This window comes from Labeo rohita, chromosome 3 (genome assembly GCF_022985175.1).
Source record: "Labeo rohita strain BAU-BD-2019 chromosome 3, IGBB_LRoh.1.0, whole genome shotgun sequence".
In the NCBI taxonomy this organism is placed as follows: Eukaryota; Metazoa; Chordata; class Actinopteri; order Cypriniformes; family Cyprinidae; genus Labeo; species Labeo rohita.
This window is the reverse complement of record NC_066871.1, coordinates 8,735,123-8,754,978: the sequence shown is the minus strand read 5'-3', so window position 1 is coordinate 8,754,978 and position 19,856 is coordinate 8,735,123. Positions and strand designations below refer to the sequence as shown.

General features: G+C 38.0%; 1 protein-coding gene across 1 annotated transcript in view; it reads left to right on the top strand.

The window, feature by feature from the left end:
* baiap3 (BAI1 associated protein 3) overlaps positions 1-19,856 on the top strand; it is a 69,540-nt gene that overhangs the window by 4,904 nt on the left and 44,780 nt on the right. Inside the window, 1 exon segment of the mRNA XM_051106716.1 lies at positions 8,565-8,726. Within this exon segment, the coding sequence (XP_050962673.1) occupies positions 8,578-8,726 (149 nt within the window). The 5' untranslated portion in view covers positions 8,565-8,577.

Here is a 19,856-nt window from a genome sequence, read left to right as displayed (position 1 = left end):
TATTTCACTAGCTGTCATTGTTCAGCATTCGGTGACAGAACACATTCGGTGAAAAGACTGTGTCATTGGACGTCTATCTGATTTGTTCCATCACATGGTGAGTGTAAATGCAGCTTGGACGGACACAGAACTATAGCTATTCTAATTTAGTTTCATTCCAGAGAGACCAATAGGGTTTGGAGTCCGATCGATCCCAATTGCAAAATGTCTGTGGTATTATGCCTGATGTTAACGTCGATCAACACCACAGATTGGCTCTTTGAGAATGGCCTTGTGGGGAATAAGATGGCATAGATCCCCTGATGGCCCCATACACCTTTATCACAGCCTGGAGGATTACTGGTCTTATCGGCTCTGAGATCGTAATGATATGAGCCCTGGTTCCTCCCCTGTGCTACCTGCCCTGTATTAGTGTTTCCTAACCTTTTTTGTCTCAGGAACCTAACAGCCCATCAGCAGTAAGTACTAATGCATCAACAAGTTAAACGTGAAATATGTTGCTTTTTAAAAACAAGTTTTACATTTAGTGCAAAATAATAACAGCAATTTAAACAATATATTAACAATATAGTTAACTATTTTTGAGTTCTTCTTCATCAAAGCTCTGTAAATATTGTTCACAGACATAGAGATTTGCTTTTCACCATGCTGATTACTCACTAAAAACTCCCACAGATCATGTTTTCATGTCAATTTAAAGTCTTGTTTTGATGTAACAAAGTGGTTATATCTAAGTGTGTGAGTTGTTTACTTACTTTTTATAATTAGTCTTCCCATTAAAGCTATTATATTGTTCATTCAGACTGATTTGCGAACATAGAAGGCTTATGAACACAAGATACTTTCCCCCATTCATTCTCAAGTACCCCCCACCAAACTCAATGCATGCTTTAGGGGGTCTGTTAAAACTAAATGGGCTCAGGGGAGGTGAGAGAGAAGTGGACTCCAGCTGTTTTTATTCATTTATTTATTTGTAGTAGTATTAGTATTATTATATAGGTATTACCAGAGCCAAAGAACACATTGGAGAAACACATTTAATTGCAATTTTATTATTATTAATAAAATAATAATAATTATTATTTTTTCTGTATTATTTGTATGTGATACTATTATGTTGTTGTTGTTGTTATCATCATCATTATCATCGAACCAAATTATTATTTATTTATTATTTATTATTATTATTATTATTATTGTCATACATAATAAAAGTACAATTACACCACTATTGTTTATTTACTTCACTACTGTTTATCGCAAATAATAAACCACAGAGCTTTTATTTTAGCGAAACCACATGAAAACTTCTCTTTTGAAATGACTTTATAACAGATTTATAAATCATTCCCACATGTTGGCGGATGTTATATTTTCAAATGAACATTGAGATAGAGTTTGTGTGGAGCAGCATTTACTGTGACGATTTTTTTATTAAAATATCCAAAAACTACTAGAACAGCATTACATATTTTGCTGACTTATGTACTTACATTATTCGAAATGTTTCGAAGAATGTTTAAATCCATAGACATAAGCATAATTTTAAAGAGGTCATATTATGCTCTTTAAGAGAGTCTTGATTTTGTTTTGGGGGTGTACTAGAACATGCTTTCATGGTTGGTGGTTCAAAAACGCATTATTTTCAACATAATTTACAATATTACAATACATTTCTCCCAGCCTGGCACAAATTACTCGATTAGATCCAGGTTCTGCCTTCCGAAAAACTAAATGTTTTGTGATTGGTTAGCTGTCCCACTAAGTTGCGATTGGCGAACAGCTTAGACGGTGTTTCAGTACTGCCACGCCCCTTGTCAAAGAAGCAAGCTCCGCATACAACTGTTAGCGCAAGCTAAATTAAATTGATTCTTACGTTTTATATATGGGTATTTTTCTTACAAAAATCGATTCGATACAGGAGGCCTTTATTAACCCCCCGGGGCCGTGTGAGGCAAATTTTAATACAACTCTGAATGCATTCCTCTGAAAGAAGGAAGTCATATACACCTATGATGCATGGAGGGTGAGTAAATAATACACTACAGTAGTGTTGGATCCTATCATCAGCCTGCCGGATCGCTGATACATGATATTATGGTGCTAATCTATTTAATTATTTACATACTTAGTTTCATTGCCCGAAACCAGCTCTAGCATAAGGCTAAAAGCAGCCTAACATTATCAAAGAACATCATCACTTATTAGCCTAGCCTATTCTAATGCAAGTTTATCTACACTGTCTGAATCTGTTTTGGAAGTGGACTTCTCCATTAAAGGATCAGACTGAATATTTATTTAATTACAACACAGTTTTCCTGATGTGATAATTGTGCTAAACCATATTGTGTTCTGAGGCGTTCTTAGAATTAATTTTAAAAAGTTACCAGCCATCTGGCGAGTAACACTGTTTCGCATACTCGCCAACGCTGATTATTATTCGCGTTTGGCAGTGTTTAATTTTAGCCACTGGTTGTTAAAGATAGTATTCATTAATAAGTGTATCATTAGTTACAAAGAAAAAAATTAATATGTTTAAATGTTTACATTTTTTGACAGGCCTAACATTTTTGCAACAATTATATATGTTGTGCATACAATTTTTTTCTCATGATTTCAGTTATAGAAATAGAAACGTTTCAGTGTTCCCACGGAATCACCCACTCACTGAGAAAACCCATGTCTCATACCGGCAACACCAGCTCTGCCCGTCTGCTGACTGATCTGCTGCTCCGTCTGTCTTTTTGTCAGTCAGGTTAGACATAGCTTTCACTCCAACATCTCGCTTGGGGAGAAAAAGCTCAGGATATTCTACACCCACACAACTAATATAGATGAGAAAGCACACATCCCAAGAAAGAATTGTGGGTCTGATTTGATTGGATCACATAGTGGCTAGGCAGGTTAAAATATTAAATATATGTGTATATCATTTCATTATTGAAGTGAAAAAAAAATTGGCACCCATACAGGCAACCTTTTACCCCACCATTCAGAGCTTCATAATGAGAAGGACACTTGACATTTCTCCAATTTATGAAATACTGGAGACACGGTTATGGGCCGTCTCTCAGTGCTTATCCAGAAAGACTTCATTGTGAGAGAAGAGAGCGGTGATTGCATCCATGACAATCACAGGGCCTGCCATCACAAATTATTATGAAAACAGTGTTCCTGTTGAATTGGTGGGCTGAGAGCAATAGAATAAATAGGAAATGGTGTACAGAACATGCAGCACATACAATTTATGTTAAAAAATAATGAAAAAATATCACTTTATGTGATATCTGAGGATGCCAAAATCAAACAACACTCTTAAAAATAAAGGTGCTTCAAGATGCCATAGTGGAACCTTTTTTGTCTAAATGGTTCCAAAAAGAACCTTTAAAATCTGAAGAATCTTTCTGTTTCACAAAAGGTTCTTTGTGGCAAAAGAAGGTTCTTCAGATTATAAAAAGGTAAGAAAGAGATGGTTCTTTAAAGAACCTTTGACTGAATGGTTCTTCTATGTGAAGAACCTTTTAAACCCCCCTATATTTAAGAGTAAAGACGGTCTATTTAGTGACAAAGGTGCATAAAACAAATAGATGCTGACCTGGAAAACCTCATTGTAGTCTGAAAGGTCTTCTTCCGTGGATGGCATATCTTGTCAGAAAGAATCTGCCGCAAATGAATGAAGGTTGAGGAATAGGCACTGGTCAGGCTGGCGAAAGCATTATACAGCAGCCCTGCCTCATTTCGCTTGACAAAGATCAGAAGGTTAACTCATCTCTATGAATGAGAATGAAAATCCATACGACGAAGCCATCCTGCAGCCTTTGTATATGAATGAGAGCGGGAATCTATGTAAAAGAAGATTAAGAAATCAATAAAACAATTTGGTAGCAATTGGCGAAATTGAAATCGCTAAATCTGAAGGCAAGGAAAGAAGCATATCAGCGATATTGCTTATCTGATGGGGGCGCTCTTAACTTTTACATGCGAGTTGAGGAATTGAAGATGATGTGAAATTTCTCCCAGAATCCCTTGGTGCAGCTTAACTGCCCCAACAAAAGGTGATATGAGCAAAACAAAAGCATGATTTGTGGAGCTTTTGTTGAATCCTGTGTACCTGCATTGGCGGTTCCTCTCGCTCAACCGTTACCATAGAGACCCGTCCGTCCCCAGCGGAGAAGCCTTTGACTGCCAGGCTTACCGTCTCTCTATTGAGCAGCGGTGTCATTCACGTGGCCCGAGAGCCTTTGCGAGGGACAGAGGCTCAGCGGGGACGACCCGGTGAGAAGGAGCCGATGTTCCCGCTCTCGGCTATGGCAACGCTCCCTTGGCAGCTGTTGTCTTGTGTTTGGTAGCGTGTCAGTTCTCGCCTTTCATGGGAGCTGATGGCTGAGACGGAGTGACATTCAATTCAGATGGCGGAGTGCGTAATTGAAATGAGTTCACCTGGGAAGCAGCTGCTCGGTGGCCTGGTGCTAATTGTCACCAGTAAGAGTTGAGAATTCAGGTGAAAGCGCCGTGGTGCCGTTCGATGTGCATTACGCTCGATTCCAGCACAGCGACTGGTGGAATTCGCTCTGTGGAGGGAGTCGAGAAGGTGCTGGGATTCAGATAGAGTGCTTTGCTTTGTTTATTCTTTTGGTGTTTCTTAATGCACGCCTGGTCAGATTAAAGAAAGGGGAAAAGCAAACACATCCTTTCCTTTTGTCCTGCAGGGTTAATCAAGCTGAGAGGAACCAGAAATGCGCTTACCTTGCTGGAACAGAAAAACCTTAAAGTAGAATAAAGGCTGGATACACTATACAACTTTTACCCAAATTTTTGCCTCTATTTATGAGTTGACGCTGGTTGCCAAAAGTCAGAGCCAGTCTGCAGATTTGAGTTGACATTAGTGTTCCAACCCATTTCCAACCCGATCTCATGGCAATTCATACATATTTTATGGCTAATTCTTATGAATTCGTACAACCACACTCATGCAAATTCATACAATTTGTACAAGTTGTACATATTTTACAAGACTGCAAATTCTTAGGAATACATACAGTGGACCACCCCTAAACCCACCCATGAATTAACCACCTCATAAAATATGTACAAATTGGTCATGAGATAGTGTTGCAATTTCAGTACCATAGCAAAAACTATTCTAATGCTAATAATAATTAAAAGTAAATATGTTAACAGAATGAGCATGTAGCCTTCAAATATTGTTCAATGATGTAAATATTGTATTAAAAAGGTTAAAGTAATAACAAAGACACATGTTACATGTAGCAGAACAAGCATCTGTTAATGCACAAATCTATTCTGACACGTCAGATTGGTTTTGTCCTGTCCTGGGGTGCGTTTCCCAAAAGCATTATTAGCCAACTACGGTCGCAAGTTCCGATTTGGTGTTTCCTGAAACCATAGTGCAAACGAACATTAACACAAACAGTGTCGTAAACATAAATGTAAGCTCTCGACCTGTGGCTAGAAGCATAGTTTTTTGTTATTAAGACATGGGCTTAAATAAATTATGCTCTTGTGCACAAAAAGCAAGCTAACATGCAGTACAATCCATATCGTCCATTCTATCTACATACAAATGCATTTTAATCTACGTATTTTACGCATCCTCAATAAGCGCTGCTTTTGAAGAGTATGCATGTGCATAAATGCCTAAGGGAACCCCAGAGTATGACGTAAGAGGAAACCCAGGATGAATCAAACATCAAATACAGCAAAATGACAGGGAACACATAGTAAATTAGTAAATTAAGTAGTAAATTTTTCATCAGGTGCCATGTTCAATACAACGGCATCTTAGAGATCTCAAATCAGTTAAAAAGCAGAAGTTATCACTCTACCACATGTGTGTGACATCATTAACAATGGAGCTATATTGTTGAACTAATGTGGTTCAAACGCTGGAGATGCGACCGTGTTCAGGAAACAGTCTAGCTGGTTTGTTTCCACAACACTGCATCATACTATGGTGGTTAATTAGTGAGTTATATCACTGGACAGGAAACACACCCCTGCTAAGGTAAACACAATGTCAAACATCACAGTTTCAGATTAAGTCCCACATTTTAATACAGTCATCACTCCTGAAACTTTGCAGTGTGCGCTTAGCATGAAAACTAAAACTTTTACTCATATTATGAATGGCTATGCACAGAAAGTGAGCAAATTCCTTAAAATCAATGAAGGTGCTATCAGTTCAGTTCATCTGCAGCACAAGCTCACTGACTGAGTGAAAACTCCTGTTATAATAAAAAAATTGTTCTACACTGCACAATGATTCTCTTATTTACATAGTGTTTATACCAGGGGTCTTCAAATTTGGTTCTGTAGAGCCGGTGTCATTTAAATACACCTGAATCAGCTAATCAAGGTATTACTGGGCATGCTAAAAATTTCCAGGTAAGGCAAGTCTGCCGGACGAGTTTGGAGACCCCTGGTTTATAGTCTCGTGTAGCCAGACCTTCAGACTGATGGCAGAAGGTCTGAGAACTTTGGGCAAGGTCTGAGAACTGAATGACCAAGGTCTGCCCAAGGGGCCATATGATTGACAGGTACAGCAACGTCACGTTTCAACTGTTTCGTTTTGTGTCAATATTTTGAGCCAGTTTTAGAAGACATATTGTTTATCTTTGTTACATGTGTTGGTTTTCTTCATAGTCATTAACAAGTCGACAAGTGTATGATGTAAAGTGTATTCAGATGTCATGTAGCATATACCAGCCTTAAGAGGATTTGAGCAAGTGCCACCTTCCAGAATGTTGCACATTTCTGTACCTGAAACTTGGCAGCCACAAACATGCCATGAAAGTAGACTACTGAGAAAACATTACACATATTCTTTTCTTTTCTAATTTGTTATTCACTGTACAACAGAACGTGCACCAGGAGAGCCAGCTGACAACGTTGATTGTCCTTTATGTGTTTTTCTTCTCTAGTCACATTTGATCTTGTGAGTCTTCTTGAGATCTCATGTCACTGGGAAATTCTTCCTACAATCAACAAGTGTCTGACAGCAGACTGATGCCGTGTTTTATTTATGACATACTGACACAAAGTTCAAATGATTTTCGCTTTGTCATGTCCAGTGTAGACAGACATCAAGGTCTTTACACTCTTAAAAATAAAGGTGCTTTAAAAAGTTCTTCACAGCGATGCCATAGAAGAACCATTTTTGGTTCCACAAAGAACCATTCAGTCAAAGGTTCTTTAAAGAACCATCTCTTTCTTATCTTTTTATAATCTGAAGAACCTTCTTTCACCACAAAGAACCTTTTGTGAAACAGAAAGATTCTTCAGATGTTAAAGGTTCTTTATGGAACTATCTAGATTAAAAAAAGTTCTTCTATGGCATCATGAAGCACCTTTATTTTTAAGAGTGTAAGATCATTAGAAACTTCCAAACAGGTGTGTGGGGGCAGATCAGACCTAAAGTCTGCAAACTCTGGATTGGGCTAAGATGTTTTTTTCAGCTGGGTGGACTTAAAATCAAAGCTGCAAATGGCTTAAACCAGCTAAACTGGTAATCAGCATAAATTACCAGTTTATTTTAAGGGGTTCTGAGGCACCTTCATGCTGTTTTTTTCAGGTCATGTCTAAGAGTTGATCTAGCTGGACTGTAGTAAACAGCTCAAAAAGTATGTTGCAACATAAACCGGTCCAAACTGGTCTATGGTGCTTTTTTCACTGATTTAAAATGCAAAACCTGAAATTGAAAAACCTGATAGTCCGATGTAGTATTCTGAGGTAATGTACTAATGACATGTAAACGTAGAGTCACATTTGCATGTCTTTGATGTATAGAAAACAACTGTTACAACAGTGGGCTTCAGAACTCCTCCTCGTAACATTTAGAGATCTGACAAAGGCGGACTGTCAGGAGATGAAAGAACCGTTTGTATGTCTGACATCTCAATCAAAATTATCCTCCGCCACTCATTCTGTCACTCTTTTTTCACCCCATGGTTCTTTCTGTACAGAGCCGTCGCTTTTCCCAGAGATGTGAGTGAATGTGGCTCACTAGTGAGTCACTCTCAGTCCGTACCCAGAAGTGGCTGTTCTCCGATCTCGGACTCCTTGGGTTAAGAGCCTAGAGTTTAAACCTCTGGTTCCAGTCATAACAGAATTAAGAGCCTGTGCCGAACTCCCACAATCTCCGTCTGCACCGCATCTGAGCTGTCGGGTGAAAAATTCACCGCCGTCTTGACATTGAGAGTAATTGCAGGCTTCGCTTCTCACACCGATGACCGCTCGCTGCGGCTGAAGACAAATGTGCCTGACACGTACGTCAATTAACACCGGACAGCAGCCGCGTGCGCCCTATGCAAAGTGTGTTTATAACTGGATTACGAGAGGGAGGCATGATGCCTGTAATTACTCATCGTGCCCGTTGTGAGCACAGCCAATGGTCGGCCCGAGAGGTGGACGCTGGGTTAATTGTTTCCCCGCTCCCGCCTTTCTGAGAAGTGCTCTCTGATAATGGCCCCCACACGTCCCCTCATTCTGTCACCTTTCCACCCCTCCTGCGGCGTAGCTGATGCAGTGTGTGGTATTTTCTGCAGATAGTGAACGAGCATGTCGACGCTGCTGGATCTGAAGAGCAGTGTGCTGAGGCAGGTGCAGAGGAGCCAGTCCCTGAGGACCAGGAGAGAGCCACCGGCCAGCACCAGCACCGGAGGGAGTCCCCCGCCGCTCGCCCGCCGCTCTGGCACCATCGTGCACAGGTGAGTCCGCACCACTCGCTCATAAATTGAGGCTTCCATTACAACCTAAAAGGCTTTTACAGCCTGAACTCGCCTCTTTATTCACCATTTCAGTTCTATTTGTACTTTAGAAAGCTTCTTTATACGCAAAGTGGAACGCAGATCAGGATTGAATGCCGCTGCTTTAAAACACCAGTACAAAGATTTATGTTTTCTAAAGAAGGGAATAGTTCTAATCTCCAAAGAACCATGAAATCAATTCAGTTTGTATTTGTATGTATTGTGCTTTCACAATGTTTCGTCCCAAAGCTGCTTTACAGAGAATAGTGCCTTTCAAACCTTCCAGAGAGCAAGACAAAGGTGACGGTGGAAAAACTGAATATGTTTAAGTGAATAGAGAAGAAAGCTTAGAAACCTTTTCACACTGACACACACGTACGGCACTGACAACACATTAATACAAGTCATACATGTACAAATTTAAATTAAAACAGATGTAATGCAGTCATAGAATAGAATAGAATAGAACAGAACAGAATAGAATAGAATATATATGAGTGTACTCTTAAAAGGTGATAAAACAGTTTTAGCAATTTTATTATTTAAAAGTTTGGGTTTTGGGATTGTTTTTTTTGTTTTGTTTTTTTGTTTTTTTTTGAGCTTTTGAAAGTCTCAATCATCATTGTTAACAGTAATTATGTGAAATATTATTATTTGAATATATTTTAAAATGTAACTTGTTTGTGTGATGCAAATCTGAATTTTCAGCATCATTACTCCAGTCTTCAGGGTCACATGATGTTAAGAAACATTTCTTATAGAAACATCTTATTATTATCAGTGCCAATGGATTTGTTGAGTTTTTAACAGTTGTGCTGCTTAAGATTTTTGTGGTAACCATTTATTTATTTATTTATTTGTTTATTTTTAATGTAAAGCTTTTTACTCTCACTTTTGAGCAATTTAATGCATCTTTTCTGAGTAAAACTATTTAAAAATAAATAAATAAATAAATAAAATAAAATAAAACAGTGAAACTTTGAACAGTGTGCACATTTATAATTTATCACTCACAGAATAAAAAATTCTTGACAATTTACCTACCCCAGTCTTTTTTCTTCTATCGAAAAGAAATGAAGGTTTTTGAGGAAAACATTCCAGGATTTTTCTCCATATAGTGGACTTTAATGAGGATCAACAGGTTGAAGATCCAAACTGCAGTTCCAATGCAGTTGAGAAGGGCTCTACATGATCTTAGCTAAGGAATAAGGGTTTATCTAACAAAATGATCAGTCATTTTCTAAAAAAAATACAAATTTATATACTTTTTAACCACAAATACCCTTCTTGCACTAGCTCAACTACACACATTACGTAATCATGTTGGAAAGGTCACGCGTGACGTAGGCTCAAATACCGACCAAGTGTTAACAAAGTAAATGTGCAAAGAAAGTCAAACGGCCTTTACAAAAAAAGGTAAAACAACGATGTTGGATTTTGAAGTTGGAGAAGAAAATTAGATGAACCCTTTTTCACTGTAATGCTTGAAGGCGTAGACACGCATCACAGAGCTAGTGCAAGATGCACATTTGTGGTTAAAAAGTTTCAATTTGTATTTTTTTTTTAGAAAATGACAAATCGTTTCACTAGATAAGACCTTTATTCCTCGGTTGGGATCATGTAGAGCCATTTGAAGCTGCAACGAAACTGCAATTTTAACCATCAACCCGCTGATCCCCATTAAAGGTCCTAGAATGTTTTCCTCAAAAACCTTAATTTCCTTTCGACTAGAGACATATCTTGGATGACATGGGGGTGAGTAGATGATCAGGAAATTTTAATTCTGGTAGTGAACTAATCCTTACATTTTGAAAATGTCTTTGTGTGTTTTTCGCCCATTATCAACCGGTCAGGGCTGGTTAAAAGGGATGAGCACTTCGATATGTCCTGTCCCAACCCATCTCAGTATTATACTTCAATCCAGAACAGAAATTGCTTTAACAGCCATTATTTTACTAAGCGATACAATAGAGGTTAATACACTTAACAAACGGAGGGTAATTGTTTTAATGTTCTCAATGTTTTGAGTTTTCTATTGATCCTTCAGATCTTAGCAGATGGTGGTATGACAGTCCATGAACAGGCCAGTGACTCATTTAGCTCTTAAACGCCTACTGTGTCTATAGTACATTCAAGCTTTGAGAGTGACTCAATCTCGACACCTTGCTCTATCACATTTCAATTTTATCGTTGTTAAGAATTCAGTACAAGAAGACCTTTGTGCGGATCGTGCAACAATTACCTTTCTGGCTCAATGCCGTTTCTTTTCCATTCAGGCCAGGTTTTTTTAGACAATTTCCAGGCAGGAAAGATAAAAGTGGTTTGGTCTCTGTGCTTTGCGAAGAACGATAATGCAAGTCAGTTTGATCTTTACGAAAAGGCGAAGAAAGTCCTAATACCAGAGGCTATAAATATAACACGGCCTAAGTGTTTTCCAGCACATCTCCACCAGTGTTACAAGAACAGAGCGTGTTTTTTACCCTATCTGGCGTATTATACATCACTTTGACTTATTTTGTCCTAGGTCACATGACCATTCAGTGCTATACGATCAACTTCATTTCCACAATTGTGTACGTGGTGAACAGGTTGACTGCTGTAGGTAAACAAAGTCGATTGTTTTTCAGTCGTCCTCTGTGTCTGTCTTGTTTTGATTCCTTTTTGACTGATTTCAAAGCCAAACGTAATGATGGGCATATGAACCTTGAGGTTTCTATAGCAACCAAAACACGTCTGTTTATCACAGCTGCTCCTAAAATATGAGCTGCTTTATTTTTAATGACTGCACCTCTTCTGTCTAGGAGGGAAAAACACCTGTTACGTGCAGAGCTGAACTAAATGATTGTTTTGCGCTTGATTTGATGTACCCTTCTTCGCTAATGTTTTTATACCGTACGCCAGGGTGATTGCTGCCGTCGCCGGCCAGATGTAACTAGCAGTCAATGCACGCAATCCCTCCATTGTTTTCCTAACTAGCGGATGGACTAGACAGGATTCAGTCAGCCTCCTGTGAGACTCTGAAACGTGTTAGCCAGCGTTGCCTCGGGCTATATGACTGCCATCATTAGGTCTGCAGGAAGCAGTTTGTCTCCTTCATTAGCACCAAAGCGAAGTAATACCTGTAACCCAGATACTCACTCATTAATATTATGCAAATGATACAAAGCTGTGCAGAGCGTCCTTTCCTTATTCACATCACAGGTGATCCTGATTACAGCCGGTGTAAGATCTACAGATCAATGGAAACGTTTGAAAAAGATTATGTGGTGTAAGATCCCAATGCCAGGCACAGATTTTTGAGAGATCTTTTGTATTTCTGTATTAATATGTTATTACTCACATAATAGGCCTTCTGTATAACATATATAGGTTTCACAGCTGTATGTAAAAAACGGGAAGTCTTCATACTGTCTTCATTTAAATGCATACAAAATGCTTTTTAATTTTTATTTAGTACTGATCTGAATAAGATATGTCACATAAAAGATGTTTACATATAGTCTACAAGAGAAAATAATAGTTGAAATGATAAAAATAACCTCATTTAAAAGTTTACTTGCGCTTGATTCTTAATACTGTGTTGTTACTGAATGTGCATTCGAATCCTTCACAGCAATGACTGTATGATTATGAAATCAGTCTTTTCACACTGAGGACAACTGAGGGACTCATATGCAACTATTGCAGAAGGTTCAAATGCACACTGATGTTCCAGAAGCAAATGCAATGCATTAACAGCCAGAGGGTGAAAACTTTTGAATTTGAACATCAGGGTAAATTTTACTTATTTTATCTTCTGGGAAACATGTAAGTATCTTCTGTAGCTTCTGAAGGGCAGTACTTAATCAAAAAACTTATCAAAAAATATATGATAATTATGCGAAATAAGAAAAATTTACACATCTTCGTTCTGTTCAAAAGTTTTCACCCCCAGCTCGTAATGCATTGTGTTTCCTTCTGAAGCATCAGTGTGTGTTTGAACCTTCTGTAATAGTTGCATATGAGTCCCACAGTTGTCCTCAGTGTGAAAAGGTGGCTCTCAAAATCATACAGTCATTGGAAAGGGTTCAAATACAAAAATGCTGAAAATCCAAAGAATTTGTGGGACCTGATGGATTTTTCTGAAGAACAGGGGGCAGTTTAACTGTTCAGAACAAACAAGGGACTCAAGAACAACTATCACTAAAAAAAAAAAAAAAAAAAACAGCTGTGGAATATTAGGTAAAAGCACAGTAGTAAGAATTAAGTGTATGTAAACTTTTGAAAAGGGTAATTTTTATGAATTCAGCTATTATATTCTCTTGTGGACTATATGTAAACATCTTTTATGTGAAATATCTTGTATGTAAACTTTGGACCTCAACTGTAGGTTAATTATATGATGGGTCAACACCATCAGATACACAAACAGTTAAAGGGATAGTTCACCCAAAAATAAAAAATTCTGTCATCAGTTACTTACAAGTTGTTGTTCCAAACCAGTAAGATCTTCATTCATCTTCAGAACTCAAATTAAGATATTTTTGATGAAATCCGAGAGCTTTCTGACCCTGCATAGAAAGCAACACAACTGACACGTTCAAAACCCAGAAAGGTAGTAAAAACATTGTTAGTCCATGTGTCATCAGTGGTTCAACCGTAACTTTACTTTTTTTTGTGCGAAAAATAAAAATTATGTCCGTCTTTGACACACGTTTACGAAAGTACCCCAACAGATGCATGTGAAGAGAGAAGAAACTGTTGAATAAAGTCATTATTTTTGTTTACTTTGCACACAAAAATTATTCTTGTAGCTTCATAAAATTACAGTTGAACCACTGATGTCACATGGACTATATTAAAATGTCCTTACTACTTTTCTGGGCCTTGAATGTGTCAGTTGCATTGCTGTCAAAAATAACTTAATTTGTGTTCTGAAGATGAATGAAGGCCTTACGGGTTTGGAATGAAATGAGGGGGAATAATTCATGACAGAATTTTCATTTTTGGGTGAACTATCCCTTTAATCATTCGTGTATCTGATGGTGTTGGCCCATGCAGATTGGTAGGACAATAAAAACACATTGTGTGAGAATATGGAAGAAGCAGGACTAAATAAACCTCTGAACATTTGGATTAATCCAAAATAATTTCTCTCTCTGGGTACATACACTTGTTTTTCAGTTCTGTATCCACTGATGTCCCATATCTCCAGAATCAGAGCAGGGCTTCCCTTATTTTTCAGCTATTGATTAGATCAGACAGTTTGTAATAGCTTTTTTGTCTTGGTAGTATCTAATCACGCACACTAATTTGAGTTGATCATTACAGCGAATAGTAGAACATTTTATTTTGTATCGTCAAGCCGACCGCAGACCGCAGCACAAACTAAAACACAGAGAGAGCAATTTGTCATCATTTTAAAAGGAGAAAGAGGTGGAGGGGTTCTCCACAACAAGCTCTATACTGAATCACATCATTACAGATGCGCTACATGACAAAATGTGAATGTTTTTGTACTTCTGGTCTGTAAGAGAGTATATTAAAGCAAAGGAAAAACAAATTTTTATTGCTTATGGTAATAAAGTCGCAAGCTTGATTATTCAGCCTTGAGTGTTGGAACCGAGAATATGAAGCTTCTCTTGTTACATTTGTCTTTTTTTTTAAAGCGATTATGACTTGAAATAAATATAAATATTTTAAGTATTTCATCCAATTACCACATATTATCCAATGCTAATACTGCAAACTCAGTGTGAAAGCTAATCAAATAAATTGAAAAATGACAGCACAGAATGTGGCAAACTACAAAAACCAAGCAATAAAGTTAAATTATAGATGAAACATTATTCATTCTCAATCATCCATAAGAACAAAGACTTTCGGGAAGACGAGACGGAGCTGTTACAGTTCAGCGCCATGTTTACTTGATATAATCACCTTGTTGTGAGAGAAACAGCAGTGGGAGACTGGATGTGTAACTTTCATGTAGCTGTGACAGTCATCTAAATGACCTGGTTAAGAGACAGATCTCGTATTATGATGCGCCCACAGTACACTGTGGAAAATATGAGGAATACAGTTGATTGGTGGCAGCATTAGAAATTAGCGTAATCACATGCAGTACGACCTGAAGGGCCCGAATGGAATCAGACGTAATGAGCTCCATCCAGAATTGTATTTCCTGTTGTGTGGGTGAGCGTTACTTTTATTTTCTCCACAAACTCAGCAAAATGATTTGTCCCTAAATGTCGCCTTAACCAAAGGATGATTATTGCATACTTAACATTTAATTTTGCAGGGCATTCATCTGATTCGCAAGTGCCAAGCCATATTTTTTATTCTGTGCCTCTGAAGTCCAGTCGACGGGAAGCTCCTGTATTCATCCTGCTTGTATCTGTGTGTGTTTGTGATATGTCAGTAAATAATTTACTTTTTCATTTTTGCTCTCTGATACAACCTTTGAAGTTGGAATAATGAAAATAAACAATATTGCTAAAATAATAAAAAGCTTCACGGAAAAGTCTGTTTCCTAGCAACATGAATGTAGACGGCCAAATAAGCTTTGTGCCTATTTGTGTGTGTGCGCGTGTGTCACTCGCATTCGTATAAATCACAGAAGTTGTAATAATCCATGCCTCCCATGCAATCACTTTTCAAGTAATAACAGCACAGGAAGGTTTAAAAGCTTTGATTGGAGATGTAAAGCCAAGCACAGACGCAAAGTGTTCATGACTTTTAAACAGCATGCTCATTGGTTTTCAGCAACACTCGGAGTAAAATATTATAGCTTAGAAGTCACTGTTTATAGCTTTGTCAGTTACGTCTCAGATGTTTCTTTTAAAGGCAGAGTAGGTGATTCTGTTAAAAAGCATTTTTTGTTATGCTAATTGAAAGTCTCTTCACATCCTGATAGAAATCATTAAGTTAAAGGGCACCTATTATGCCCCTTTTTTACAAGATGTAATATTTGGGTGTCCCCAAAATGTATCTGTGAAGTATCAGCTCAAAATAACCCACAGATCATTTATTATAACTAGGGCTGCCTCCTGATAGTCGGCTAACCGTTAGTCGACAAGAAGAGGCTTGTTTGACCAAAATTTTATTAAATGCTAAGTCGCGGGAAAAAATCCACAGGAAGTGGTGAAGGCACGCAGTCCATGATGGACAGATTGTTAATGACTGATCTATGTGGTAATATAGTTCATTGGGCAGGACATTTAAATGCTCGCCTATCATTCATCTACCTCAAATATGGCTTTTCATTGGAAAGATGTATGTTGTAGCAACTTTACATGGCAGCTCAATTTAATGTTAACTTAGAAAAATGTGTGCTATTTAAGTGTCTGTGCGGAGTGTGGAAGCTGAATAGTAGCAAACTCACTGCATGACAGATGGAGGCGCCGGCGCAGTCACTTGCACTTAAAATACTCCGTCATTTTTGGTCATAAAGATCAGAGTAATACATCTTTCAAATCTCCAAATGTTTATTTGTGTGCACAATAACAATGAAATGTTGCACTTTTGTAAAATAATGAAAGCAAACAGGATGTGCTTTCTGCCATCTCTGTCTCTGTGAACTTGAGCATGAAACTTCGAAACTTTGTATATTTGCCTTACAGGCATGAAAAATATATCTATAGAGATTGGACCAATTCAAATAGAAAACACATATTCTTAGATTATGTAGGCTGATCCATATGAAACATGCATACAGGTGCATCCACTACTGCGGAGATGAGAAGTCAGTGTCGCCGACTTCATCTCTTAAGCCGAAAAAAAAAAAAAACTAGTTTATCAATAAATTGTTTTAGACGTTGATGCAGTCTCCTTGATGTTTTTCATGGACTCATTCATAATTATCAAGTGGACAGGGTCTTATTCAGTAAGGATATTATCAAGTCAAAGAAGAAGGGTCTTATCTAGAGTAAGGATCGGTTATTTTAATAAAAATAATACAATTTATATACTTTTTAATGCCAAACGGTCGTCTTGTCTTACTCTGCCTGGATTGTTTTGTTCCTGTTCATGACAGTTAGGGTATGTCGAAAAACATCTCATGTTCTCCCTCATCCTGAAAATTGTCCCATATCGCTGTTTTACCTTTTTGTTAAGGGTGTTTGATCTTCTTTGCATGTTCACTTTGCAAAGACTGGGTCGGTACTTCTGCAATGATGTAGGATCATTTTTAAATGATTTTTGAATTTGAGGGAGAAAATACGATCAGAGTTTTTCGACACACCCTAACTGTCTTGAGCCAGAATACACAGAGTTCAAGGACTGCAAGGCAAGATGAGCGTTATAGAGAATAAAAAGTATTTCAACTGTATTTTTTTAAATGTAAATAACTGATCGTTTCGCTAGATAAGACCCTTCTTCCTCGGCTGGGATCGTTTACAACTGCATTTGGGATCGTTTGAAGCCGCATTTAAACTGCATTTTGGAAGTTCAAAATCGGGGCACCATATCAGTCCATTATATGGAGAAAAATGCTGAAATGTTTTTCTCAAAAAACATAATTTCTTTATGACTGAAGAAAGAAAGTCATGAACATCTTGGATGACAAGGGGGTGAGTAAATTATTTGTAAATTGTTGTTCTGGAAGTGGACTTCTTTAAAATGAATGACTACTAGTCGAACAGAAACATGTTTAGTCAAAAAATATTTAACTTGAGGAAAATGTCATTTTTGGGGCGTGTCTACAAAAGAGGTGTTTTGGTGTATATCACTTTAAATGCAAATGAGCTGCATATTCCCGCTCTGTTTTCCGATAAGGGAGTAGCATATGCATCTCTGCTTTGCATACCTACAGCAATAAACAGTCAGTAGAAGCAACATGACTGAGAGTGAGAGAACAAGTGTACATCCGTACATATATATCCAAACACAGAGCACCAGGATTGCTTATAAGACATTGTTGATGGTACAGCTGCTCGAGAGTGGAGAAAATGGAGAACAGTGGACAACCAAACATAACTTGCTGAGGGTGGAAACTATGGCAGTGCGGGACTCTTAGTCAGCAGCTGTGGGCGGGGCCTAAACAATGTGACATCACACTGCTTTGAGAATAAAAACCACATGCCTAATGAGACTAGTTTGGTTTAATGGGGATTAAAAAATAAAGAGTGGGTGTTTTTTTTTTTTTGTTTGTTTTTTTGCATAATAGGTGCCCTTTAAATGTACTATTTATATAGTCTGTGGAAGGCGTAGGACCATAAAATGTTCGTCCAGTTATATTCCTCGGTCCAAGTGCTATGATAGGCAGTCGTACCTGCCTGTCAACGTATGTATTTGCATACCTCCGTGCACCCTATTTGCACAGACGTGATATGTAATCAGTGCGTTCGTTATGCTAATGAAGACCAAGTGAGAATGGAGGGTGTTATTGTAATATTATGTGCTTTGTACTGTAATGTTTTCCCAACGGTGAATGAGACATGAGGTAATCTGACAGATCTGTAATCTGACAATCTGATCTGTCTCTTATCATTTCACATGGTTAGCTTCTGGTTGTCATGTGTTTTAGAGGAGGCTTGGCTTTAGAGAGTGATTTGCAGGGAGGGTGGGATCTTATGCTTTTAAAGCTAACTTGCTTTTCCTAGCCTCTCTGAAATCACCTGCCTTACCTTTAACATTCCCCAGGAGAAATAAAAACAAATGAGGCAGTTGTTGACATGTGGTAAGAGTATACAGCTGCAAAATGAGCTGAGATCATTTGGGTTTGAAGGAATTTGACATTCTGAAGTGTTTGTTAAGACTTTATATGAGAACATCTCACTTTTGATTGCATTCTTTGGCATCTTGGCACATTTTTGACATTGTGGAGATCTTTGCTGTAGCTCTAGAGTAGATGTCTTTTCCCAGGAGACAAAATCTCTGAAACAGGCAACTTGAATGTGCTCTAAGCAATGTTTTTTGAATACCACACATAAAATGGCCTCCCTGTCTGTCAGATACCACCAAAATATATCACTACCTGTCTCTACCTGACAGTATTAGGCTTTGTAAACAGCTGAAAATAAAGAGAGAAGCAGCCTCTGAAACTAGCCAATCAGAAACAGTCTGTGCCTGTCAGTCATTTTGCATGGTTGCCAAGGATGTCTGTAGGACCTCAAGGAAGTCTGTGATTTGATATCTGCCATCTGTGCTCATGGGACCGTAATGTATTTGAACCAATCACCTGAGCTTTACATGTCATGTGCCTAATCACTCTGGAGCTACTCACGACAACATCGATACACACAGGAACTAGGAAAAATATAAGGTTGCATGTAATTTCACACATTCTCTGAATAGGTAGGCCTACTTCTTTTGAAAATGTTCTTAATTAGGGACATTTTTAAAGTGTGAATGTACGTAGTATGAATAGAATTGTCCATCATGTTTTCATTGTCATGTGAGCTACCTGCGTTAGTTGTATCGCTTCACTGCCATTCATGTGGCGGGGACATCCAATGCAAAATTCACTTTTACATGGTGTTTGCATATAAATGTGTCTTAGGAGTGTGTGGACAGAACCACCCTACAATGATAAAAATCAATTTGCTTCTTTTTTTCAGAACCCAAAAAAACCTTAACAGTCTCAATTATCATGCCGTTTTGATTTTCTGAGCATTATGACGTCATATTGCTCAGATCCCACCCACAATGCTGTTGGACTGTCCTGGCATATTTCTGCCTCTTCCAGTTATACACTGTCCACCATTTTCTCAGTGCTCGAGCAGATGTAGCGACAACGTCTCTTAAGCAATGCAGGTGTTTTGTAGTTGGATATAAAAGTGAACATAAAAGTCTTCATTTTCTCCCGACATCAGAGCCACTGAGGATGCAGTGGACCAATTTTATTTTTGATGGTGATTCGCCACCAAATACACAAAAAAACAGAAGAGATATAATTTAAAGAGGAATGCACCGAAACGGCTCGCTGTGAACAGAGCTGGTTTTGACAAGGGAAAAGGGGTGTTGTTTTACATGACCATTGAGGAATTTTAACCAAAATATTTTGCAGACATTTCATGAAGAACCTAAAGAATCAAACTTGTGGAAAATGGGCATCCAGTGTAACCTTTAAATGTCCAACAGTGAATAAGATGATTTGCAGAACTAACAGTG